The sequence below is a fragment of the Laccaria bicolor genome, genomic scaffold, assembly GCF_000143565.1.
Source record: "Laccaria bicolor S238N-H82 LACBIscaffold_2 genomic scaffold, whole genome shotgun sequence".
NCBI lineage: Eukaryota > Fungi > Basidiomycota > Agaricomycetes > Agaricales > Hydnangiaceae > Laccaria > Laccaria bicolor.
Window position 1 is genome coordinate 2195636 of NW_001889873.1, and position 24571 is coordinate 2220206.

The following is a 24571-nucleotide window of genomic DNA, read 5'->3' on the forward strand; positions in this document are numbered from 1 at the left end:
GTTGCGAGCGCTTCTTCTCGCTGTCAACGCCCTCGCAAGCTCGACCCGATATTCAAGCATCTTCCACCGCCGTCAAGCCATTGTGGAGTACACGAAACACAAGGACACCTTTGAGACTTACCAAAACCTCAGTACGTGTGCCGCCCCTCATACTGTGACATTACTGATCATTGTCCACTAGGCACCTTCCTTCTCAACAACTATAAACAAGCACTCGAGATACTGGACACGAGATCGGCAGTTGACAGCGCACTGGTGAAAGTGGGTGCACGGGACATGGTCATGGTGAAAGAGTGGTTGAAAGAGGAGGAGGAATACCTGAGGGGGCTCTCGAAGGAACCCCTGGAGGAGACACTGGAGATGGAGTATTACAAGTTACTCCTCAATTTCAACGCCAGCGAGTAAGTCTAAACTTTATTGATCTGTATTGTTACTTATGATCTACAGACGTACACTTGCAGCGGCTGTCTTGGCCTGGTCCAACCTTACGGAGGCGAATGTCGGCGAACACGACATGACTGCCTCCAATGAAACAGCCCGCCGCCATGCGCTCGAAACCCAAAAGCGCGATCTCACCGCCGTCCAGGTACTAGAGAAGAAGCTCAACATTGCACGGCGATGGGAGCGGGGTTCGTTTGAGTGGCAGGCAGCAGGAGAGAAGGTTATGATGCGGACATACCAACGTTGCATCGATGTCCTGGAAGGGCTCGTGGTCGCACGCATGTTTGAACTCACAAAGATGAACCGGTCCCAGACAGGTAAGACGTTGTCTTCTCGGAAATGACTGCAGCTGACGGCAACATGATAGGCTATAGCCTTCGTAAACACATTGCCAACGCGCTCAAGGCCCGATCTGTCGCCATTCGCACCGCCCTCGACAGGTACAATACAGCGGCGTTGGCTCTAGTGCCACCTCGACAGGTACTCAACTGGGATCAGGTCGTTGAGTACGCCTTCCTCTCGGACTTCGATCTCCTCCGTGATGCCCGTCAAGATATTCGAAGGAAACCTTGGGCGACACCCGCCGCTCGCCTTGCAATTGACCGGGCGTTCAAACTCGAACGTGCGCAGGAAGAGATTGCGCGGCTGAACATCGAAGTTCCCCGCCTTGCAACCTATATTCATGACGAAGACATTCTCCTTCGAGGAAAAGAAGCCGAGCTCTTGCTCTCTCGTCCTGCCCTCGCTCTTCAGCTCAAACTTCATCGGATGGAACGGGGCCGTTTCAATGCTCACCACCTGAAGATCTTGGAGAAGATCTATCTCCTGGATGGTTATACTGGTCCCATTGGATTTGGCACTCATGTTGCAGAGGCTTCTACCACATCAGAGGAGCCAGATGCAACAGGGGAGCCTCAGACCCCGGCCCTTCCCCCTACAGGTACCACCCCCAGTCATGAAGTGGATTTAGAAGAGGAGCTGGATGAGGAGCAGGCTGGTGAGGATGAGGAGATTGAGGTTCTTGGTGCCTGCTTTAGTGTACTTGATATGAGTGGTGACGGCCCCCGTAGCCAGGAGGACTAAGTAAAACATATGCATTACTATCTACCTAATAATACCTATGTAATGCAAAAGAAAGCGAGGGGAACAGATGATTATTGGGGGGGATACACGTTGTCGGCATTGCGCACGACGAGCTCGACGCGTTGCCATCAACAACGGTGAGTAAGGGTTCTTCGTGATGGCATCGAACCCTTTATGGGCAGGAGCGCAATGCCGCCAAGTGCCAAACACCGGTGACTGGTATTCATGGTTGCCGGTGAGCACAGGTAAGAATTTATTATAAAGTCCCTACGCACTACTGGTAGTTATTGCCCAGAGCGTTACAAAAGCCATCTTTGATCGAACTAGACAGGAACAAGCATATCTTGTTCCTGTCTAATAGGACCAAATAGGTGGGGTTCACAGGTGGCAAAAACAAAGGATGTTTCTCCTCCTAACCTGCAACGACGACTTCGACTCCTTTGCTAACCCTCTCTCTCTCCCTCTCTGGTTACTCAAAACGAACGAGTCCAGCTTCTTCGTTCGGTGGTAGACTCGTAGAGAGAGTCCGGGCATGATCACGCGATACGATGAACAACTCTCTGCATCATGCAACGGGTGCGTCTAATTCTCTTTGACGTATCTTATCTGACGATATCTTACTCTATTCCCTATTTCCGGCCCCGTCAGAAAACTGGGACGACGACTTTGGGTTCCAGAAATCAACAGCGAAAGCCAATAATACGCGGATGTCGTTGCCCAGCTCAGACTGGGAAACGATGGCCTCGCCAACGATTCGCCTATGAAATTTCTCGGAGACAAGAAGAACACCATCCCAGATACACCCTCTCGTCGTTCCGGGAGTGTCGATATAGTCCACTCTCGGTCGACGACGGAGAAGAGTGCACACCATGCTCGCCAAGGCCTTCCCTCGCAGCAGAAACACGAAAATTGGGACGATGACAACGACGTAGACGAATTTAAGAAGGGCTCTTCTCCTCTTCGTCTACTCCCGTCTTCATCCAACAAGCACTAGCGAAAATCGGGGACTCGCTCCTCCGATTCTGAGGATGACAATCTGGAATTCGACAGAGACGAGGAGGACCAGACCGTCACGGCACACACTCGCGGTATCGCTCTCTCCCGGCTCAACATACCACCTCAGCAAGGAACACCCCCGCCTCCAGTCCCCGCATTGCCACTTCCCTTCCTCCTCCCTTCTTCAAACTCCAACGCAAACACCCTACAGCCATTTCCGCGTTCCCCCACTTCTTCCATCCTTTCCGTCCCAACAATTGCCCGCCCCCCTGCTTTTGCTCAAACCATAACAAACATTCTTGACGTATTTCCGCCCACCGAGCCCGCCTATACACCGCGGGTGCGGGAGAAGACGCTTGAGGTGTTGGTGGGAACACCATCGAGATGGGCTTACTTACGCGGGTGAGGAACATCGAGGAACTGGAGAGGGAGCGGGATGTCTTTGCCGATGGGGATGAGAATGAAGGCGAAGATGTCGTTATGCAAATAGTACCCCCCCGCCTGCCTCGCACCATCAACCTGGCAGTGCCACCAATAGCCCTGTGAGTCCTGGTAGTCCCGGTAGCGGCACAACATTGTTTAGTCGTATTGGGAGCGTGAAATGGTGAGGAGGAGGAGGGAAAGGGGGAGTAGTTCTACTCCGTCAGAGGTGATTATGATTGGTAGATCTGGTACGTTTCGTTATTCGCAGATTTATTTTTCCCTTTTGACTAATGACGTTTGTTGGTATAGACTTTTGAGGCGAATTATCAACAACAAGACGCGGAGATGATGGATATCACTCCCCGCTGTAGACCAGAGAGCCAAGCCTTCTCTCTTTCCAACCTCATCCTCAGACGACAGTGGTCGCCACTCCCCCACACCACACCACATCCCAACGAAAGTCGCAAAACAAGGCCAGCGGATCTAGCCAGCAACACCAGAATTGGTTGTTTTTCCGTTCGCTCTCGGCAACTCAATCGCATTCTACCTCTGTCTCTGGGTCCCCAGCTAGCACTACCGCTAGAACCCGCCCCCGTTCTCGTCTCGAGTCTTCTGGTGCCGGCGCTGGTAGCAGAAGCACATTTGGAGACCAAGCTTGGTTGGGCGTTGCAGTTGCTATGTCGTAAAGGGTAATAACATTATCTGCAGTGTTGTCTATGGGACTGGTAGGCCATCCCAACTCGGAAATATCGTGCAAGGTGGCTTCCTCAAAGATTGTTTGGAACTTCGTCATTGCGTTCCGGAATCTATATCGGCCGAGGTTGGCCAGACTTTTGACATTAGCTGGACATATCGTAGCTGAAAACGATGTCAAACCCGTTACGCTGAACGCGAGTCATAGATTTGTCGAAGGGAGCTAACACATGCAAGTGGAAGAAAAGGTAGCTGGGCCTGAGATGGCCTGAGAGCAAGAGAGATCTAGGCTCGTGACCAGCCTGTATATGATATGTAACTTGTATATTGAAGGTACCTTTTGGGTACCTTCATATACAGAACGGTCACCGGTCTAGATATCAGGCACGTCTTCCCGCCGCATCTCAACATCGACCTCGTTGTTGCCAATAACGAACGTGGTCTATTGTAACTTCAATACCTCAATGCAATCTACATAACGACTCGACTTGGACCATCATAACTCTGCCTCGAACCAGATTGTAATTTCAACATTCCAATGCAATCTACATAGCGACTCGACTTGGAGCCATCTTGCTCATGTTCACCATCGTCAGACGTCAACGCAGCGCCATTAGCCACAGTAAACTCACGCGCTATCAATTCCACCCATTGTGATTGTCCCATCATCTTCAACGCTGGTGGATCTTCGCGCTCCATATGGGACATCGTCTGGAGCTGCCTTCTCACCATATTCGCCTGTACCTGGCTTGCTGTGCAGCCTAACATTCTTGCAGATGGGGACAGTTTTTGGATTGTTGCACGACGACGGGTGCAGGTGATGGCGTATGCCATTCTCGCGCCAGAGATGACTATCCTGTGGGCGATGAGGCAATAGGTTGGTGCCAGGCAATTGAAGGACAAGTACCAAGATAGGGGTATGGTATCTCTAATCTTCAATCGGTTCTCAATTACAAAGGCTGGTTAGGATGGACAAAAACACACGGTTTCTTTATCCAAATGGGAGGGTTCAGGCTTCTCAGAACGGACGATACCCCTCCTCGTGTCCTTTCCCCAGAAGAATTCGAGGTTTTGCTCGAGACTGGACAAATTGGTTTCCCCTCAATCACAGAAGAAGAGATAGCGGACAAGAGCAAGGGCGACATGCTTTCTAAAAGTTTGGTGGTATTCCAAACGTTTTGGTTCTTCGTTCAATGCATCGCGCGTGGAGTGCAAGGGCTCGTCATAACAGAACTTAAGCTCGTAACGTTGGCGTTTGCGGCTTTGAACGGAGTGATGCATTTCTTCTGGTGGCACAAGCCTCTCGACGTGCGGAGTCCTGTGACCATACATTTAAAGGAGGCTACGGAATCAAACCTGGTCATAGGTCATCTTCCTGTGCAGCAGGAGAACTTGAGATCCCCCGACAGTGACCTTGACGGCTGCGTGCCAGAAGAGGTGGTCGACAAGAAAGCCACGAAGACAACCCCACCCTCGTTTTCTGGTCCGCTGCGTCGCAGTATAGTTGGAAGTTGGACAGCGAAAAGCAAGGATTTTGGCCCAGGTTCCTTTTTTCCTTGATTCTTCGCCCTATTCCGATTCGCGCAGCTGTTGAACCTATCCGCGACATGGCAAACGCAAACGAAGCTGACGACATCGAAGATAACAGCCGCGTCCCCACCTACTACGCGCACAAATTTGACTGCGAATGGGAATGGGAATTAAGGATCCTGGTCGTATGCACCCTCTTTGGTGTGGTCTTTGGAAGTATCCATTGTATCGCCTGGGCATTTACTTTCCCTTCGCACGTCGAACGTGTTTTGTGGCGGACAGCATCCTTGATCGTCACTTGTGTGCCGTTGCTTAATGCCCTACTGTCCATTCTATATTCCTCGTTGTTCGAAAGCCTCTGGCAGTCGGCGGTGGAGTACTCGATCGCTGCAGGATTCGTCCTCTATGGATTGGCTCGGATGGTGCTGCTCGTCCAGGCGTTCACTTCGCTGCGAGCGCTTACACCTCTCGCGTACGAGACTGTCCAGTGGACATTTTTCATCCCCCATATTTTTTAGTCGCAGAAACTTGTCCTCTCGAGAGGCTTCTTCCAAGCGGTTAAAGAGACTTCTTCGCACGGATTACATGGTCATGACACAGATTCTCGCAAACGAACGTCGTACAGCTCGGGTCCCAATATCGAAGATAAGGATCGGATGCCGTCGACAGACACCCCACAAATAAGAAGGGATCCTTCTTGACGTCCTCCTACCTGCAATTGAAGACAGAAAAATCAATGCGTGATATTGTTGGGGATAGCCTTAGTGACCCAAACAACACTCGACCCCGACCACAATTTATTGTCAAGAAGACCATTCTTGACCTCGCGTAGTTGGTAGAAGGATCGAGAGAGTCACATCAATTTTTGGATGGTCAAGCGTGCAATTTCACGAAACTTGACGGAAATGCGACATTTCGTTGTTGATGAGAAGGTGTACTAAAGGGCCATACACGGGAATCGTGCTTCACGTTGACAAACGAAAGACATATCTGGGAATGTGGAAGTCAACGGCGAGAAGAGCAGAGCTCAACACCATAAGCACCGATCTTTATCCATCAGTACCCTGGTTTTCCTGTCATATGCAGCAACTTAACACGCGGATAAATTGGGGTCGGTATCATACTGAAAACTTCTTGTTAATGGATGGATGCCTGAATGATAGCAACCTTGGGGCTTTAGAATATATTTTTGGCAGAGTGGAAACTCGAGAAAAAGAAAGATATTCTGTAAAGTTGTTCGCTGTGGTCAGCTACCAATGTTTCAGGTCTTCTAGTCATGAGAGGCTTTCCAGAGCTAAAGTACCTGCAATGATGTTGAAGTCCGTGGTGACTCTTCTATTCTTGGTCAAATGACTCGGGGCGGGGTTTGGTCGAAGTTGTCTCGCTAAATGGTTTGCATTGACAAGGAAATCGCGATGCTCTCAAGCATAAAGATAACAGAAAGAGGTCCTTATCTGTTTAAAAAGCAGACGCCTGCTTGTGATATGAGACAGCATATCGTAACATCAGAGCAAATCGTTCTGTGAATTTCCCACTTAAATCAATGGTACTCTCGAAAATGAGAAGGGGCTACGGGTGCTTGATGTTATCGTCGTCACTCCACATGAGATCGAAGTCACCCTCGTCATCACTGAACGGGAGACCAAGATTATCTCTACCACCGGCAAAGTTGTGTGACAATATGTGGTTTCTAGAAACGGATCAGCGTTGCAATCAAAGGTGAACGAGAAATTCCGTACTTATCCAGAAGTTCTTCAACGCCGCCTCTCCCTGCCTCCCAATCAACCCGGACCCAGTTGTGGACAAGCTCCCCATCACGGTATACAAGCATTGTTGGAAGGACGTCTAGATCCACGTCATCGTCGTCCACGATTTCCTCGTCGCTGTCGTCATCCTGGTCCCCGTCGTCATCCGCGTAAGGATCGTCTTCGTTGACTTCCAAGGGAGGTTTGAGACGTCTTGTAGTCGCTACCTTGCTTGATGATGTAGATGTGGAAGCAAAACCTAGGGCAGACGCGCGAGCACGCAAAAACTTGGTCTCGGGAAACGAGCGTGCCAAGCGAGCAAGGACCTCGTCAAGGAGGTAGCAGCGTTCTAATGACTTCGTGGAATGCAAATTAACTTAAGATCGTAGGCTGATGGATGAGACTGAAAACGTACGGGGTCGTAGAGGTGTATGACCACCCACACTCCGCGCTCCTCCTGCTCGACAGCTCCAACAAATCCTTTCAATCCCACTTCCCGTAGATGTCCAAATCTTCCCTGTCGTTTTCTTCCAAAGACATCCTGCCTAAACCCGTTCTCGACCAAACTGTCGGCAGTTTCTCCTCTAGCTGCCTTTTCCCTTTCCTCTTCCAAATACGTTTTCCCTCCTAGGTTGCCTGCCTCCATCTTCTGCCGTAGATCCTCCAATTCTTGAGCCCTCTTTTCTCGTCGAATATTTGCGACTTCATTTCGGTCTCTTATGACACCCTTCACCCCTGTCCGACCCGGACCCATCCCAATCGACTCTGGCTGCGCCTCTGTCTGCTTCTGTGATCTTATCGCATCCCTTCTTGCTGTATCGGAGTCATAATCAAGGCCCTGGTCACGATATTTCTGCTCCTCTTCGTTCAGTTCGTCATCGTGCCATCCTGCATCCGGTGAGGGGGATCGTGCCGGTGATGAAGAGCGAGAACGCCCATTAAACAATTCTCCAGAAAGCACGAGGGCTTCTATATCAGCGTACTGCATTTAAAATGGTTGACTATGAAACCCTCATTTTCGGGCTTATAACACAGACCATGGAAAGGCTTATTTCCTGAATACAGTAAGTATTAACGCTGGAATGCACCAGAGTAGTCTCACTTACTGTAGTTGCACGTTGAACGTTGAGGTCTTGAGGGTCGAACTTCGAGGTGGTGCAAGTCACTGGCCCTGGGCAAGTAAAGTCCGAACTAGACCCTCCATTCCACACACCTACAAATAACGCGAGCCAATTTCAAAATGAAGCACCCTCGCGAGAGTTTAGCCAACGATGACGGGGAGGGAAGGTAAGTAGGGCAGATTTAAGATCTCCTGAACCACAAATAACTTTTCCATCGTCCCCACAGCAAACCCCACGTCTTTACGCGGAGTTTGTATACTTCCAGACGATGTCCTCCTAACGATCTTTTTGGAGTTCCGAGAACCAATTGACGTTAGATCTGGGGAGAATTGGCTATGCGCGACCACCATTTCTCACGTTTGCCGTGAATGGCGTGGACTGATTATCAACACACCCACGTTCTGGACAAAAATACGCCTCATACCGTCGCCGTCGCGAATGCAACGGGCTAAGGCTTACATCAAACGATCCAAAGATTGCCCTCTCAACGTCTACGTGGCCTGTGATAAATCTTTTGATAATCTAAACGAAGAGGACGGCGTAGATTTTATGATCCTCATTCAAGACTGTGTTTCGAGGTGGCGGACCGTGTGTTTCGAAGCCGGCGCACACCGTTGGATGGAGTTTCTCATTGCGATAATGCCTCAAAGAGTGGAGTGGGTGCATAATATCGAGTCTTTGGAGCTCATCCAACGTGATTACTCGCCTACGACGCATGAAAAATATCCTCGGCTTCACACTCTTTTGAAGGAGTCCGCCCCACTCGCTCTAAAAAATCTCAGAATACGACGCGTTCCGTTTCCTTGGACGACTCTTCAAGGCATCAAGAACCTTACATGCCTTGACATCCGGCATCTTGCCACCGAATTGCCCTACCTCACATTTCGTGATGTCCTGCTGACGAGTCAAGGCCTCCAGCAACTTTTAATCAGAGAAGTCGCACTTATCATTGAAGATGACGCCGACTACCCAACCACCATTCTCCCTTCACTGCAGAGTCTCGAAATTTCACCTTTTGATGAATTCTGCACCGCTCGTCTTTGTAGCCTCCTGTCTACTCCGAAGTTGCAGAGCCTATTCGTTTCAAACATCGGTGAACTTTGCAGCTTCACGGAAGAGTGTTTACAAACTTCCCTTCCAAAATACCCCGCAGTGACCTCTCTGAAAATAAGTGACGTGAGTTTGGGAGATCGTATTCCCGAAGAATTTTACACGTCCTTCCCCATGCTCAAACATTTTACACTACTCGAGTGGTCGGGGTGGTATGATGACATCTTCGGACGACTCAACACCAACGGTTTCGACCCTCCTACCTGTCCTGACGTTCAACCCCAGCAATTACCCTTGGCTTGGCCTCAACTGGAAAGCATAACGCTCAACATCCCATTATGGCCACCAGAGAACAATTCCCTTACTAGAGCCATAGCGAGTCGCTTCGCAGCAACTGGAAGCGAAATCAAGTATTCGGAGGAGGGTGTGGAGGAAGACAGTGACAGCTCGGATGAAGAGTACAGAAACGAGAGCGAGCACGATGATACCTAAAGCTGTTGCAATCGACTGTTGAAAGAAATGGATTGTGTAATATGATACAGTGAGAAGAACTTTATGCATGTTTGCATCTAATAGTAATAGTAATGGTGTTGAGTAACGCAAGATATGGGTGTGTCAAGATGTTTTGAATATGCAACCTTTCAAGATAAACAACGGCCAAATATGTCGAGTTCCGCTTTAATGAGTTCGATAATTACGACGGAGAAGCCTGTGATAGATCTTCCGTGCAATAGAAGTAAGCACAGGCGCATGTGGAAGGATAAATAGCGTACTTGGGTGATACGCCGCCACCACCCAATCCCACAGTCCGAGTTTGAGTAAACAGAAAGACGTTCGTCCTGATCATCGAAGAGTGTCTCTGTCTCAAGTTCATCTTCCAGTATGAACACATTAGACTAAAGGAGGTAAGGACGTGACGAAGGAAGTCGAGTAGACAACGAACGGGAGGAATAATAAAGCCACAGTCGTTCCAAGATTGAGGATGTACAGTGCGCTGCAGGAACCAATTAGACCGGCTAGCGGATGAGAACACGCGAATAACACACCATTAAGTCTCGAGGTACTACTAAGGACGTGTAATAACCAGAAAAGATGTCTCTTTGAGAATCTCGTCGGCCATCCAATGAGTCTGGTTTTGGGAGAGATGACAACGCGAGAGTGAATGTCGGAAGTGGGCGCCTGTGTGGAAACATAATTGAGGTCCTCACCGAACAAACGGCGTGTAGATCCAGTGGTGAAAGAGCCGGGCGGAGGAATGAGCGTTACCACCAAGCTATGACCTCGTCAATGTTGGTGGTTGCTGGAAAATTGACTTTGAGGGTCCCTGAGCTTAAATTTCCCTGCCCTCCAGATTTGTACTGCACAAACATCGACCATCCTTCAAGCTTCATGCCGCAGGTCCCCTGGTTCACGATAGAAGTCCTCCTGCATACCTCCGCTATTCCCAAGTCCAACAAGTTAACTTTGATATGACGGGAAGAATGTCCCTTCTTTCGAACCTGGAAGTGATTGTCGACGGTCGCAGGTGACCCAGCAATGTCGTGCTTTGGAAAGAAAAGCAAGATTTTGCTGCGGGTGCAGAAGTTACTGGCTGGTGGAACCCACGTTGGACGTGCACGTCCTGTATTCAGTCCGCAAAGCGCGAAAGCCCGTCACATACAGTGGGACTATCGCCGAAGGAACGTTCCCATGCATCACCACTAGGCCGAATCTCTTTCAATAATAAAGCAATCATGCTCAAGAAGCCGGATGCACCATCGATAAACTTCATGACCTGAATGGCAAGAAGTATGTCAATTCTCGACTTCGAACGGCAAAAGCTGCACGCTCGAATACAGGAAGAGTGACCAACTCCACAGGAGGAGCATCCTCCGCAGAACAACTCCAAACGATGTCGGTTTCAAGCAAACACCTTCGCGGCGTCAATTGACACGCAAACTCGGCTGCGCTCGACATCCAGTGACTCGAGTCAGTCGACCGACGCTCCGACGTCGGGAACCACGTGACGTGACCCGCCGTCACAGGGCGCATTTATAAAAAGCGCGTGAGTCAGCGGCCTCCTTCATCAACCCAATTGTAAGTATGACAATGCTAAACGCAAGTCATAGGCTCGTGTGTGTGATGAGTCCCCGCTCAGCAAGACGCAAGTCCCCACAAGAAGAGTTTCACCACCAAAAGGCGCGATCCAAGACCTCTGGCAATTATGGGCGCACAACCTCAGAAGCCGCCATAGTTCAAGAAGCCTGTGTGATCAACGTCGCCGGGACATGACAGTAAAGTGAATGATGTGCTCACCTGCATAACCATTCCAATCTCGCCCCGCCAAAACACAATAACGTCAAGAAGAGTTTCGAGACATAGCTGGTGTCGACGGTGTCTGATCCAGAAGACTTCGGGATAGCCCACTAAAAAAAGGCCGCGCCGAGGCTTCGAAGAATCTGCCTTTCCTCTCCTCTTTTTTCAACGCCTTGAGAGTCTCCTTTGCTTCACTACGTCGCCAACTCGCAGGCCCAGAAGACTCGCGAAAATTTGAATGACGTCTTGCAGACAGCTTGAATGAGGTATCGACGATAACCAGTGCTCAAAAGCAGCTCGCCGCAAGACATTCGCCCTCCCAAGTCGACCTTGCAACCCCATTTGTCACGATGGACAATGTGTTTCGATTGGTGAGCATCTTCAGGTCTCGAAAAATTCTGTGAGTGGGCTTCGAGGCTCGAGGAGCTCATGCCACTGTGGTTTCGTCTGCTTTTGAGATGAATGACTGGTGGCCGCGAGATCGAGTGCGAACATATCGGGTAGGCAAATAATTTATCGGTTGTCCATGCTGAACAGAAGCTTGAGCGCAGGTTTGCCGAAGAAGAGAACTTGCAGCTGGTACGTTTGTGTGTTGATCATAGGCGGCGAAGGCATGTGCAGAGAGTCCAGACCGTCGGTGTTCAAAATGATTTCAAATGCAAGACATTTGATTCATTGAATTCCATCAAATAAAATAATTGGGTTTCTCCCTGAATATTCAATTCCCAGCGCGTTGGACAGCTCAAGGACAGCTCGCGCCCTTCACTGAAAAAATCTCTGATAGAACAACGTCGAAATTCAATACGCTCGAATATCTCAGCTTTACAAGTTTGCCTTCCCCAGGAAACTGCAGTTCACCACGAAGAATTAAAAGGTTCCCCTTTCGTAGCGGTGGAAATATCAAGAACCGCTAACAGAGGTAGATTCGAACTGGACTCGAACCAGCCTTCAGAAGCTCAAGGGTTCAATTATCGACGCTAAGGACAAGACGGTGGACGGAAGGACTTAAATATGACGAGCAAGTGACTGACGGCTGGCAACGAGACTAGTATGATCTTCAACCTGCTAAGCTTTCAAACGAAACGGCTAGACTCCATGGCCTCGTCACTAACGGTGAAGCACTCTCTGCCCTCTCTTTCAAAGTTAAACGCACGGAACTCGTAAGTTCAGCCATTTTCACTGTTGCATGACTGACACTTCCTATCTCCCAAATACTTGCTACCAACAACCGCTGAAATGCGATGTGGACACAGGCGACGAAATATGCGCTCTCCAGTGCTCTTACACGAAAGATCCAACTACTCGCTAAACCCAACGGCTGCTCCATGACAAGAAGTGGAATAGCGGACGGGCGTGCTTAACCGTCTGCCGTGGCCAATAACTATGGACGAGGCCGACGCTTATCGGCTGTGTTTCGCTACTTGTACTATCATGGATATTGCAACTACACCCCACCTTTTGGGATCTGAAGGCGGTATGTTGGACCTTTTGTGAAGTCAAGAATATGTCAATGTGAAGATTTGATGCGTGTATGTCTGTAAGACAGTGACAGCCCGGATGGGGAGTACGAAAACGAGAGCGAAAGCGAAGGTACATAATGTGACGACAACTGCAGTGGAACATATGGGCTGTATGTAATATGGTACAATGCGAAGAATAGCTGTATGTATGTATGTATGCAGATAATAGTAATAGCAATAGTGTTGGCAAGATATGGATGTAGCAGTAACAAGATGTTTTCGAAATGGAACCTTTTGAGACATGAAGCGGTCCAGGGTGTGGAGTTTCGCTTTACTGCACTTGACGACGGAAAAGCCTATGAGAGATCATCTGCCGATGAGGATTTAGGATTAGGACAGGCGCGTGTGCAAGGATTGATAGCACACCTGGACAATTCGCCGCCACCATCCAGTCACACAGCCAGTGTCCGAGTGAACTGGAAAACGTCCGTCTTGATCATCGAAGTGTGTTTCCATCTTGAGTTCATCTTCCAGTATAGAAACATTGGACTATGGGAAGTGAGGGCATGACAAAAGAAAGTTGAACAGGCAACGGACGGGAAGGAATTCAGAATCGCAATTGTTCAGAGATTGAGGCTGAAAAGTGCACTACAGTAAACAATGAGACTGGACAGCGGGTTCGAGCACGCGAACAACACACCAAGAAGTCTCGACGCGCTGCTAGGGACGCGTAATAACCGGAGAAGAAGTCTCTTTGAAAATCTCGTCGGTTATCAAAAGGGTCTTGTTTTGGGAGAGAGGACAGCGCGAGAGTAAACGTTGGAAGAGGGCTTCTATATGGAGCCATAACTGGGGTCTTCACTGAATGAACGATGTGTGAAAGGAGGGTGAAAGAGGTAGGTGGAGGAATGAACGTTAGGATCAGGCTACGACCTCAACGATATTGGTGGTTGCTGGCAACTGGCTTTGGGGGTCCCTGAGCTTAATTCTTGCTGTTTCCCAGATTTGCACGGCACAAACACCAGCGCTCCTTCAAAGCTTCAAACTTCATGAAGCAGGCGCCCACAATAGATGTTCTCCTGCGTACCCCTGACATCCCAAGCTCGTCTGTTGGCCTCGATATCACGACAAAAGCATCCTTCCTTGAACCTAAGCGTGCTTCGTTGAGGGTTGCACCCTCCAAAGTCGTGGTTTAGGAAGCGAAGAAAGAAATGGCTGCGTGCGCATAGGCATTGACTGGTCGAACCCACGTTAAACGAAAAGGTAAGCTGTACGTCCTATCTTCGCCTTCAAAGATGCAAAAGGCATTCCCTTATAGAAGGAACTCATGTTTCCCACCTCTCAGGCCGCATGCCCATTCATAAAACGAATCGCGCCCAAGAAGCTAGAGGGCCTCATCGATAAAGTGAATGGCCTGACTGGTAAGAAGTATGTCAACACGATGTTCTTCTACGCGGGCAGCCAACAGAATCTGGCAAAGCTGAACGCGGAAATATCGGGAAAGTCAAAGTCCAAAAGACAATCCATGACCTCTGCATCGACGTGGATGACTAGCACCTGAAGAACTCGGTTGCGCTCGACATCGAGTCAGTCGGCCGATGCACGACGTCGGGCCGACGTTTTGGGAACCACGTGACGTGACCCGCCCATAACGTCGCATCATAAAAGCGCGCAGTGAGTTCAACAACTTTCCTTCCTCCATCAATCCAACTGTGAGTATGACCATGCTAAATGCAAGTCATAGATACCCCCCGCCTTGTGTGAACTGAGTCCCCGGTCAACAAACTAGAAGCTCTTTCAAGAAGAGTTCAACAGCAAAACCAGTCAAAAGCGCGGTTCAAAGCCTAGCAATTATGGGTGTCCAACGCCTGCTACGAGAACCAGAACGCAAAAAAAACACATCGTGTGATCGACGTCGCCGGGACGTGAAAGGAAAATGATTTTTTTTGAATGTGCTCACCTGTGTAACCTTCCGCGGCCTCGCCCCACCGGTCCACAATAGTTCAAATGGCGAAGAGAAATTCCAACGCTGGTGGTGCCGAGTCCAGATCTCCTCAAAGGATAGCCAACAGGTGGGGCCAAGCAATGAGGAATCTGCCTTTTCTCTTTGAAACGCCTTGAGAGTCTTCTTTGCTCCCCTATATCACTGATCCATGGGTCCAGCGGGCAAGTCTGGGGCAAATGAATCGCGTCCTACAGGGTGTGAATGAGGAACCAATGATAACCGCTGTTCAGAAGAATTTTGTCGCAAGACCCTTGCGGCCCTCAAGTCTTCCCTGTAAATCTTGTCATACGACGGCGGAAAAATATTCCTGGACTGATCTTCGAATACAGGTTGGGAAAAGAACCAACGAGCTCCGTGACAGCCTAACCCAGGTGTAACCTTCGTTCTGCTTTAACCAACTGGAAGTACCGAGCGCGCCATGGTGGATTGCGAATGTAAATTGGGTAGGCGAATAATTTATTGAAGATCCATGCTGAACAGAGACTGGAATGTAGAATGCTGGCTGGTGTGTTTGTGCTGATGATGTTTGAGGTGGCCGCAATCCGCCGTCCGTCGGTGTTCCAATGCAAGACATATTTCAATTTCAATATCCCTTTCGGGTTTCCCGTTGCATTTCTCTAAATTTCCGTCGTTGACAATGGACAGCTCGCCCTAGCTCTCCTCACATGAAAAAAGGCTTCTTCGAAGACCCAATAATTTACCTTGCCGTAAAACCAGAAGAGGTCCCGACTTTCCGGTGACCAAGGCTTCGAGAACCCACTTGCGGTGACATAAAGTTCAAAGGTCTTCTGGGAAACACAATTGGCAGGGCCCGACATCAAAAATGGGTTTTTAGAGCCAACGGCACTCCTATCTCGATCCGCTCCGCGCCTTTACCCAGCGGCCCCCCCAAAAGTCGCGCACTAGAGCAGTCCCACAGCCATTTCATAAATTGGGCTTAGGTTGGACTGGACATCTCGATATGCTATCTGTTAAAGGTTAAGGGAATTTGTGAGTTCGAGCTCCTGTGCTGGTTGTCACTAAATGGCTGACAATTCTCTATCAAGTTCACTTTCCTGCCCTTGCACAAAACGGAGGGGGCATGGATACCGATAATAATCAAAAAGGACGACATTTACATGTGCTGTACCGTTCAAGGTGATCCCCAGGACACCTCAGCACATTGGAATTCTCAACACAAGAAAGTGATGTGTCCGATCCGTACGAATTCAACAAAATCGGTACACAATCTGCAGTTCGCATTTTCCACTAAACAAGGTAAATATCCAGCATATACCAAGCAAATTTATGATAAACTATTCGCCCATCGACGGTCCTTTGGTAAATTGTAAATTGTCAAGGTAATAAAGATGTCCGTGTGATAAAGAATTGAATCCACAGTTCTTCCTTCCTTCAGTAAATAAAGCCAGTGGCAGTAGGCAATTACAAAACGATAACACTGTAGAATATCATCTCCAAAATGTCAGTGCCACGATCAAGCTTAAAGAACATGCGACTGGGGTCCATCCGAAAACATGGGCAAAAGAGCTACGGCTGCCTGACGACTTTACAGCAGCGTTACTCGGGGTACTTGGTGCGACGTAGGGAGTATTATCTAAGAACGTAGTCGCCACGAAATCCTGCGTATACGTGGCTCCTCCAGAGGTGGCATGAAGGTCCAGCGTGAGCTGATAACCAGAGTCGTTGACGATCCCGGAGTACAGGTTATACCCAGGAACTCCGGAACTCAAAGACGAGTTCAATGCGAGGTCGACAGTGACGTTGACATAATACGGGTAACCGTGGACTGAACTGTCGAATCCATTCACGTAAACACGAGACGGAGTCGTATCGTTGCGGACCTAAAAGGATATCAGCGACGTTGATGTAAATAGAATGAAACGCACAGCAGCGACGATGGTGTACACATGGGTATATGCCGATCCATCACGATTTGTGTACACCTGGGTATAAGTCATGTTCTGCACATTATCGACATGGCTCAACTTTGGGACGAAGAAGATTTGATCCTGGGGTAGCACATAACCACTGCCACCATTATTGTAAGTGGTCGCGGCTGTTCCGTTATGTTCATCCACCTGGAACCAGAACTTTGATATAGAAGCCGCGGAGTCGATGGGGACGACGAAATTGTAGTTGATAAAGTAGTACCCGAGATTCAAGGTCACTGGAGAAATGTTTGGATCGTCACTAAGCGTGTTGACTGGTAAAGAGGACCTGGTGGCTCCTTTGCAGGCTGCGGCACTACCGTACTTATCGCACCACAGCATTGTCACGGTTCGTTTGGCGTTTGCTGTCGCGTTTATTGGTTGAATAAGCTTGGATTTAATTAGCACGAGATATTAGAAGAGAACGTTGTACTTACACGCAAGGATGCCTTGAAGACAAGCTTCTGTTCCTCAATGGATAGTTGCACTCCATTAACCTTGACAGGTAAAAGGGTAATTTCGTCGGTCAAAGTGACACCTGCGGGAACAGTGTCGAGCATGCGTGCAAAAATGGATTGACATTCAGAGGCAAAGGTAGAGGCTGAAGTGAGACTAAATTGGTAATAGTGTCAAAGGATTTCTTTGAAAGTGACGAATCCAGCAATACCTGCGCATAGTGCTGTTGCCATCACTCTGGAATACCCGCAGATCGGAGGCCATGGTTTTATTGGACGTTACCACGAGAACATTCTTAGTATATCCAGAGAGGTATTCAGTCACTCTTGATTTAAAGTAAATGACGGGAAGGCCTCGAGAATAGTTTTGCTTACACGGCATTGTCAAATTGGGTAGTTGTATCGAAATTTGCGATGTTCGGGACATTCGGATCCGGGCCAGCGGGGACAAGTTCAGGGAAATCGGAGCTCCGAACACCACCCATGGTATGTCCACAGGCAACGAGTTTGATCATCTCTGCGGTGTTGAAACCCTGGTTTTGGAAACTGGTGGTGAGAGACCCTAAGTCATCCTGCGGTTGGGGTGTTCCAAAGTTACCCGCGGAGTAGGCGTCGATACGACCACCACGGAAGGGAATGATGGGACCGCCGCACGTCGCAACTGCAAAGATGGCTCCAATCGAGATGATATCGGCACCTGTCAACGAAGTTGAGAGTAGAACAATGGACAAAAAGAAAATGCAAAGTACGAGAAACCAATTTATTCGGGTAGTTCTCAAAATCAGACGCAGTCTGGTTGAAGCCCAAACCAAAGTTCTAAAAAACGCTTAAAACAAGGATAAAATAAAATAGAGTGTGTGACACACCTCGGGTCGGTCAAGCTCATACACGAGGGAACCGTCAAGTCCACCAGTCCCGTTATTAACATTATGTGTTGCCATATCATGAAAAGCCTGGATCAAACCCTAAGCACGAAGTGGAAGTCAGCGAGCGACTACTTACGAAACGCAGCCATTCCGCCGCAATTGACGCAAGAGTCCCGGTGCGTTTTCGGCAGGGATGGACGATCGAAGACAAGCTGGAACCGTCACTTTTCCTGCCCTCGTAAAGCAGGCCTTCGAGGGCGTCGTATTGTGGTGACGGCCATGTGTAGGCAGAGGATAAATGAGTAAAGACAGAAAGACAGAGATAGAGAGCGAGTGGAAGATGATGCATCTTGATGAAGAGTCACGCTGGAGAACAACGGAATTAAAGGTGGGCGGGGTGGTTCGTTGAACGTTCTGTTCCGATTGTCATCAAAACACGAAGGGAAAACGGGTGAACTGAAGCGCCGTAGGGCCACAGGTGACAAAGAAAAACTGAGAAGACAAAACGACTGGTGAAGAGACTGTTTTCAAATCCTAACCACCCGCATCACGCAGCACATCGCGCCAAGAATAGAACAGCACCGCCTCTGCCCCTAGCAGACAATTTCGGATTGATTTTGGAGTGCTCGAGTATGCCTCTAGCCTCCTCTAGCCCAACCTGACATTCTCATGGAATGAGGAATCCTTTAGAATTAAAGGCCGAATGTTTGACAACGAGTTGGTAGGAGTTGGTCAAAGCTATTGGCAGTAAGTAACTAATACCAAGTTTAGGCGCTATGGTCGCGTGTGTCGATAATCTGTTCATCCGTAGTAGGCACTCTCCTTTGAAATGCACTCTATCCCCATTTCTGCCTGCTCTACTTTACTACATACCACATATAATTATGGGGCTGTCGTTGGTGCTAGCTGAGAGTCTAAGAATCGTGGGAAATGTCATACCCTCTACCGTTGTGCCAATCATTTTGGCCAGGTGTTTGCAGCACTCAAGACGTCGGCAACGACAAAGGCAATCTTCTTCACATTCATGCCATCCGAGTCTCTGAATTAGCCAACCTTACGATTTTCTGATAATTTCCTTGCCTGCGAACACCAGGTTCTGCAAGGCGTATCTCTTTTTTTTTATCGCGACAATATGGCCTCGACACCACACTCCTTGTCTTTCTCGCCCTCGATCCAGCAGACTTTCAACACAAACCCTAAGCGCGGATCCACAGGCTCTCAACTCCCATTACCGACGACGCTTCACGCCCCAGCGTCACAAAGACCTCAGGTCGGAGCCACCGTCACAAGTATTTCTGGTTCAACGAGCCCTACTATACACACTCGCGGGATTTCATCTGTATCCAGCCGCGTATCTGCGGACATTTCACTACCTAATTCCCCAACGTCGGCAAGCGCACCGATTCCCCACCCCATACACATAAGTTCGACCCATGCTGGTGGTATCCAGCCCTCCGCTTCCTTTTTTCGCCCCTCTCGTCCAAACCAACAGCCGCGATATTCACGCCCTAGCTCCATCTCTTCCGTCCATGGTCTTTCAATACATGGTCAAGATCCAAACCAAATTCAACTTGTTCCCCTTCCGTCATCTCACCCCAATGGATCGGACGAGCAGGTCGCTGAAAGCATAGTTGGAGCGGAGTCTTTGGCTGATGACCATCAATTCACGTCTCTGAAGAGAATGAAGCAGAGTCGCGAACCCCTTCTTCCCTTGGGCGGACGCGTCGCTGTTGCTCCTCGTGCCTCTGGCACACGGGATCGCAGCGGGTCAAACTTATCTGCGCCGATGTCTGGCCGTGGCCCAACTCGTCTGATGCGGAGTAGCCTCGACAAGGTGCTCAGCATAAGCAGGGGACTGAGCTTTGACTCTATCCGAAAATCCACTAGCTCACGTACACCGCCTGCACACTCCGTGGAGGGGCAACCACCATTCGAGAGAAAATTGAGTGACGAGGAACGGGGTGAGTTTCAGGATTCTCCGACCACTCCTGGGCGATACAAACATTCACCGAATCACTATGGCGGCCACTCCTTGGAAGTTCGAACATCTCGCAACTCTGCGCTCCTTTCCGCGCCATCACCCTCCCCAGATCCGTCGTTCGTTCCCATTCCTCCGAATCGCATACCTCCTTTGTCTGCAATGCCCACGATCGACCCCCAAACTGGTAAATCTTTACGAAGATACCAGCTTCACCCGTCACGGAATAGATTCTTCTTTGGGGGCCACTTGCTGACAGGCGGTGATTCGCCGTGGGCATTTGTGGCTTCTTTCACTTTGGTTTTAACAATATCTGGGGTCTGGTTTGGGACAACAGCTGTTTGGTGGTGGAAGAATGAAAGTCCGGCTGTAGCTGCGGTTGGTGCATATCTGGCTCTTCTAACAATCTCAACTATGCTTGCTACAGTCTGTATTCCGCTCCAGTCCCTTTTTGCTTGCACTGAAAGATTGACATCTGCTCTAGGCGACTTGTGATCCTGGAATCTTACCTCGCAATTTGGACCCTGATCCACCATACCCATCTACCTCTCCGTCGGACGGAGGTGTTCGAGCACCGATGCCTCGAGACCTTAAGGTTCGAAGCGACGTGTGAGTGCAAAGTTGACAAACATCTTTATCTTTCCCTGATCTATCCTACGATTAGTGTGCGTGTGAAATACTGTCCAACATGTAAAACATACAGACCACCGCGCTCTAGCCATTGCAAAATGGTTTGTGCTTTTATGAGGACTTACAGTTAACTGACCTTCTATGCTAGTGCGACAACTGCGTGGATGGATGTGATCACCACTGCCAATGGGTAAATAACTGTGTTGGAAGACGTAACTATACCACCTTTTTCGTTCTCTTGACGTCTGCAGTAAGTCTTAGTTCAATATTAACCATCTGCGTTGCTAACTCGGCGCCCAGACTACAACACTGATCTTAATCATCTGTACTTCGGCCCTGCATTTATTCTTTTTGACAAAACGGGAACATATAGACTTTAAACACGCGCTGCGGCGAGGCGCAGGCAGTGCAGTGGCATTTTGCTTAGCTATCGCTGTTATCTGGCCTGTTGGTGCCTTATTGACGTATCATATGCGGGTACGTTTGCGCCCATTATTCTACTCCTAGCTCTGTGGCGGTCGTTATCTCGACGTCTAACCGGGGAATCCTTGCTCACTGGTTTTTATGTTTAGTTATTACTTCTTAATATCACCACCATCGAACAAGTGAGTATTTAATTTTTATATTGTGGATGAATGATTCAAATCACTTTTGTTCAGATTCGAAACCAAGCGCATAAAACCCTCGTGCCTGGACCTCCACCTCCCAATCCCTTTTCTCATGGCACTTGGCGGCGGAACATAACGGCTGTTCTCGGTCGACCACAGGGTTTTTCGTGGTTAGATGGTTCGGCAATCGCGACCGAGGACAAGCGTGAGGTGAATCCGGGAATGCTCGATGGTGGCGTGTGGGATGGCAGACAATCGGGGGAACCGTAAAATCGGTAGCTTGACAATTTTACAATTTACATTTTTTTTAAGCTCACAGTTGGTCTATCAGCCACACAACTCATTTTCTTTCGATGGGCATACAATATACCTGGCATGTTTTTGTGGAGAAATGGAACTGTTTAACTATATAAACGCATTATCAACCTTTCGAAATTTCGCCGATTGAATCGTGATTGGCGGAGACTTGCGCTTGAGGAGTGATGCATCCATCTTGTACCATGATGCCTGTCATAAATTCCCCATCATCAACACGACTTTAGCCAAATCTACATGAGACGATGATGTCGCTCAAGGATATTTTGAAGCCTCGCAGAATGATGGTAACTAGATCCACAGCCATAGAGCGGTATGCGTGTGAGGCAAAAGTTTGCGTTGGGCATGCTTATAAATTGGAGTTATCATGCTGTCATCATGATCGTTTTCCACCGCAGCACCTGTGAACCCCACCTATTTGGTCCTATTAGACAGGAACAAGATATGCTTGTTCCTGTCTAGTTCGATCAAATATGGCTTTTGTAACGCTCTGGGCAATAACTACCAGTAGTGCGTAGGGACTTTATAATAAATTCTTACCTGTGCTCACCGGCAACCATGAATACCAGTCACCGGTGTTTGGCACTTGGCGGCATTGCGCTCCTGCCCATAAAGGGTTCGATGTCATCACGAAGAACCCTTACTCACCGTTGTTGATGGCAACGCGTCGAGCTCGTCGTGCGCAACGCCGACAACGTGTATCCCCCTCAATAACAATCCATTCCCTTCGCTTTTTTTGTGTAACACAGTGGTATGTAGATCAATGGCATTTTATTACAGCAAGGTTATGAAAGACATATGTATGGAGGTGATGATCATGTTGTTGTAGGGTATGGGGGAGGGTACACGGCATACGGCATTCAATGAGTAAGCTAGGCACTATCAACATCAGCATCGCTCTCAACAAACTCGTTGCTGGTGGGACGGGTGGGGGGCAGCTGGGATTTCTTGGATTTCTTGGGCGCTTTCTTGGTTGTCGTAGCGCGCGTCTCGGGCACGGCTTTCCCCCTCTTCTGCTTCTTCGCTGGTGGGGCCCCATCGTCCTCGCCTTCCCCTGTCCCTGGTGCTTTCTTCCGCGGCCTCTTGACACCTTTGTCCGACCTCGGCTGCCTTGCCTTCCCCACCTTTTCACCCGCTGCGATTCTCTTGCTAACGTCATCTTTGTGGTGATTTATGTCGCTTCTGGTCATCCTTACCCAACAGCACCTACCGCATTGAAGTGCCTCCAGTAATGTGCGAACATCGTCGATGGTGTGGATGTCGAACGGGCTCTTGAATTCACGGTAGGTCCAGCCCATGAGCTTGGTCTGGTATCGTTCAACGACCTTCGTATCGTAGTTGGCGTAGTTCATGAGGGCCTGTCGTGATTGCGAAACCGTTTCTGTTCAGTAGCTTTAGTTCAAAGAAACGACGAGACACGGTATAAAAGACTTACTGAGAGTGCCGTTGATGATCGCGCTGCATTCCTTCTGCATCGTCGAGAGTGTGTCGACGGTGCGGCTACCTTTCGCCTTTGCACATGCCCACTGCTCCAACAGCCGGGCAATGTCCCACATCCCGTAGCTCATTGCCTCTTGAGAGAAGTTTGCGGCATTGGGAGAGCAAATCCAGTTCGGCTCAAACGTGTCTTCAAGGTTGGAGCGGCTAAAGAAAGCGACGACTGCAGCTCCTGTTCTGTCAGACAGTGCACTTATCTGAAGAGCGTCAGCAATAAGGAAGTGAGATGAGAGGACGACGCGCCTCATTGTTCATCTGCGTCATCTGCGCACGGTAGTCTTGGGCTGCTGACTTGTTTGTTGGACGAGCGCCGGTTTTCCTCTGCTCACGAAGCTCCAAGACATCCTGCTTCATCCGTTCTTCCTCCTCTGCGGTAAGGTTCTGGTAGGTAGGGTCATCATGTACTAGTTGACGAAGTTCCTTCACCTTGATCCTATCCCCGAGTTCAAGATCTTTGAACAGAGCTGTTAACATGTAGCTTGATGTAGTGGTGGGTTATGTACATACCTCCGTTGACCTCCAGGGATTTTGCATGTAACTTTGCGTTCTGAATCGTGACGGCTCGTTTTTGCTTGTAGTGGCTTGACTGAGAGGTGAGTTTCTGGATGTACTCCAGTTTCGTGTTGTGTGCTTTTGCGAAATCTTCCAGCTCGGTGCGGTGGCGGGAAAGGAGAACATCAAGAGCTTTTGCCAGCTCCTCAGCCTTTGCATGGTCGGAAATCTGGCGAAGGGAACGCGTGGCTTTCTGAGCTTGCGACAGCGTGTTTTTCGTTAGAACTCGTGTTTGTTGTTGAGGTTGGGAAGAATTGCGGCCTGCGTGAGTAGACGGATCTTCTTCTGCAGGTACGACATACGGGGATGAGGAGCGTGAGGCCATTGGGGGCAATGGTGGGATGAGCAGCAGTTGACGTTGAGTTGACGAGTGTTTGGCATCACGTGTAGGTGAATCAACAATCAACAATCAACCAACCGTGACACTTCTTGCTCCTCATCACAACATCGACGTTGTGTCTTTGAGTCCCCTACCTCGCCACACCTCTGTTCTCGTTGTACGCTATGCCCAGTAAGTCGTCTGCAGTGTACCTACCTCCCCATTTCATTGACATTGCACTGTCAGACTTCCCTTTGCGTGCGCAACCACCCACTGGTCAAAGGTTTGGGTCGCCCTATGCCGTCAAGCATGGTAAGTGCCCCATCTCTAGTTACTCCTGGTTGATCTCCTACCACAGAACCGGAAACGAATGGGGACGAGGCCTTCATTGGCTCTGCTACACATGTGGCCCAAACCTCTATCGACGACAGGTTTAGGTTGAACACAGATGGCGCTGGAGGTGAGATGGAAGAGAACGATGATCGCACCAGTTCCCCTGCCCCAGCTCCACCACACAGGTATCTCAAGCAACCGAAATCCACACATGGCAAGGTAGCCTATGTCGTTTATGCAGGAAATGA

General features: G+C 49.2%; 10 protein-coding genes across 10 annotated transcripts; 5 read left to right on the top strand and 5 right to left on the bottom strand.

Moving 5' to 3' along the window:
• Window positions 1-2168: 2168 nt before the first annotated feature.
• Window positions 2169-3035, bottom strand: LACBIDRAFT_305797 (uncharacterized protein; the record flags this gene model as incomplete). Its single annotated transcript, XM_001875286.1, has 1 exon — window positions 2169-3035. The coding sequence occupies one exon, from the start codon at window positions 3033-3035 to the stop codon at window positions 2631-2633; it is 405 nt and encodes a 134-aa protein (XP_001875321.1). The 3' UTR covers window positions 2169-2630.
• On the top strand, window positions 3030-3636 carry LACBIDRAFT_305798 (uncharacterized protein; the record flags this gene model as incomplete). The annotated part of the gene is made up of 2 exons (XM_001874724.1): window positions 3030-3191; window positions 3253-3636. Exon 2 carries the CDS (start codon window positions 3289-3291, stop codon window positions 3634-3636), a length of 348 nt encoding a protein of 115 aa, XP_001874759.1. The 5' UTR covers window positions 3030-3191; window positions 3253-3288.
• Window positions 3637-4590: 954 nt separating this feature from the next.
• On the top strand, window positions 4591-5684 carry LACBIDRAFT_229647 (uncharacterized protein; the record flags this gene model as incomplete). The annotated part of the gene is made up of 2 exons (XM_001874725.1): window positions 4591-5134; window positions 5278-5684. Coding segments are annotated over 2 exons (951 nt in total), but the record flags the coding sequence as incomplete, so codon positions are not given.
• A 1051-nt stretch (window positions 5685-6735) lies between these two features.
• Window positions 6736-7899, bottom strand: LACBIDRAFT_322047 (uncharacterized protein; the record flags this gene model as incomplete). The annotated part of the gene is made up of 3 exons (XM_001875287.1): window positions 6736-6856; window positions 6906-7267; window positions 7327-7899. The coding sequence occupies 3 exons, from the start codon at window positions 7897-7899 to the stop codon at window positions 6736-6738; spliced, it is 1056 nt and encodes a 351-aa protein (XP_001875322.1).
• Window positions 7900-8182: 283 nt separating this feature from the next.
• LACBIDRAFT_322048 (uncharacterized protein) lies at window positions 8183-9574 on the top strand (the record flags this gene model as incomplete). Its single annotated transcript, XM_001874726.1, has 2 exons — window positions 8183-8198; window positions 8259-9574. The coding sequence occupies 2 exons, from the start codon at window positions 8183-8185 to the stop codon at window positions 9572-9574; spliced, it is 1332 nt and encodes a 443-aa protein (XP_001874761.1).
• Window positions 9575-9723: 149 nt separating this feature from the next.
• On the bottom strand, window positions 9724-10275 carry LACBIDRAFT_305801 (uncharacterized protein; the record flags this gene model as incomplete). Its single annotated transcript, XM_001875288.1, has 3 exons — window positions 9724-9802; window positions 9856-10076; window positions 10129-10275. The coding sequence occupies 3 exons, from the start codon at window positions 10273-10275 to the stop codon at window positions 9724-9726; spliced, it is 447 nt and encodes a 148-aa protein (XP_001875323.1).
• A 1452-nt stretch (window positions 10276-11727) lies between these two features.
• On the top strand, window positions 11728-13407 carry LACBIDRAFT_322050 (uncharacterized protein; the record flags this gene model as incomplete). Its single annotated transcript, XM_001874727.1, has 10 exons — window positions 11728-11736; window positions 11763-11777; window positions 11882-11956; window positions 12107-12339; window positions 12468-12537; window positions 12722-12851; window positions 12920-12967; window positions 12993-13007; window positions 13038-13039; window positions 13060-13407. The coding sequence occupies 10 exons, from the start codon at window positions 11728-11730 to the stop codon at window positions 13405-13407; spliced, it is 945 nt and encodes a 314-aa protein (XP_001874762.1).
• A 2883-nt stretch (window positions 13408-16290) lies between these two features.
• On the bottom strand, window positions 16291-18440 carry LACBIDRAFT_305803 (L-ascorbate oxidase; the record flags this gene model as incomplete). The annotated part of the gene is made up of 8 exons (XM_001875289.1): window positions 16291-16683; window positions 16729-17160; window positions 17208-17382; window positions 17438-17551; window positions 17601-17922; window positions 17975-18041; window positions 18092-18178; window positions 18228-18440. 8 exons carry the CDS (start codon window positions 18438-18440, stop codon window positions 16291-16293), a joined length of 1803 nt encoding a protein of 600 aa, XP_001875324.1.
• Window positions 18441-19223: 783 nt separating this feature from the next.
• Window positions 19224-21716, top strand: LACBIDRAFT_292186 (uncharacterized protein; the record flags this gene model as incomplete). The annotated part of the gene is made up of 8 exons (XM_001874728.1): window positions 19224-20495; window positions 20554-20678; window positions 20734-20800; window positions 20848-20949; window positions 21000-21176; window positions 21272-21304; window positions 21359-21582; window positions 21639-21716. 7 exons carry the CDS (start codon window positions 19224-19226, stop codon window positions 21575-21577), a joined length of 1995 nt encoding a protein of 664 aa, XP_001874763.1. The 3' UTR covers window positions 21578-21582; window positions 21639-21716.
• Window positions 21717-22494: 778 nt separating this feature from the next.
• On the bottom strand, window positions 22495-23996 carry LACBIDRAFT_305805 (uncharacterized protein; the record flags this gene model as incomplete). Its single annotated transcript, XM_001875290.1, has 4 exons — window positions 22495-23003; window positions 23058-23316; window positions 23363-23571; window positions 23627-23996. 4 exons carry the CDS (start codon window positions 23994-23996, stop codon window positions 22495-22497), a joined length of 1347 nt encoding a protein of 448 aa, XP_001875325.1.
• Between the last annotated feature and the right edge of the window lie 575 nt (window positions 23997-24571).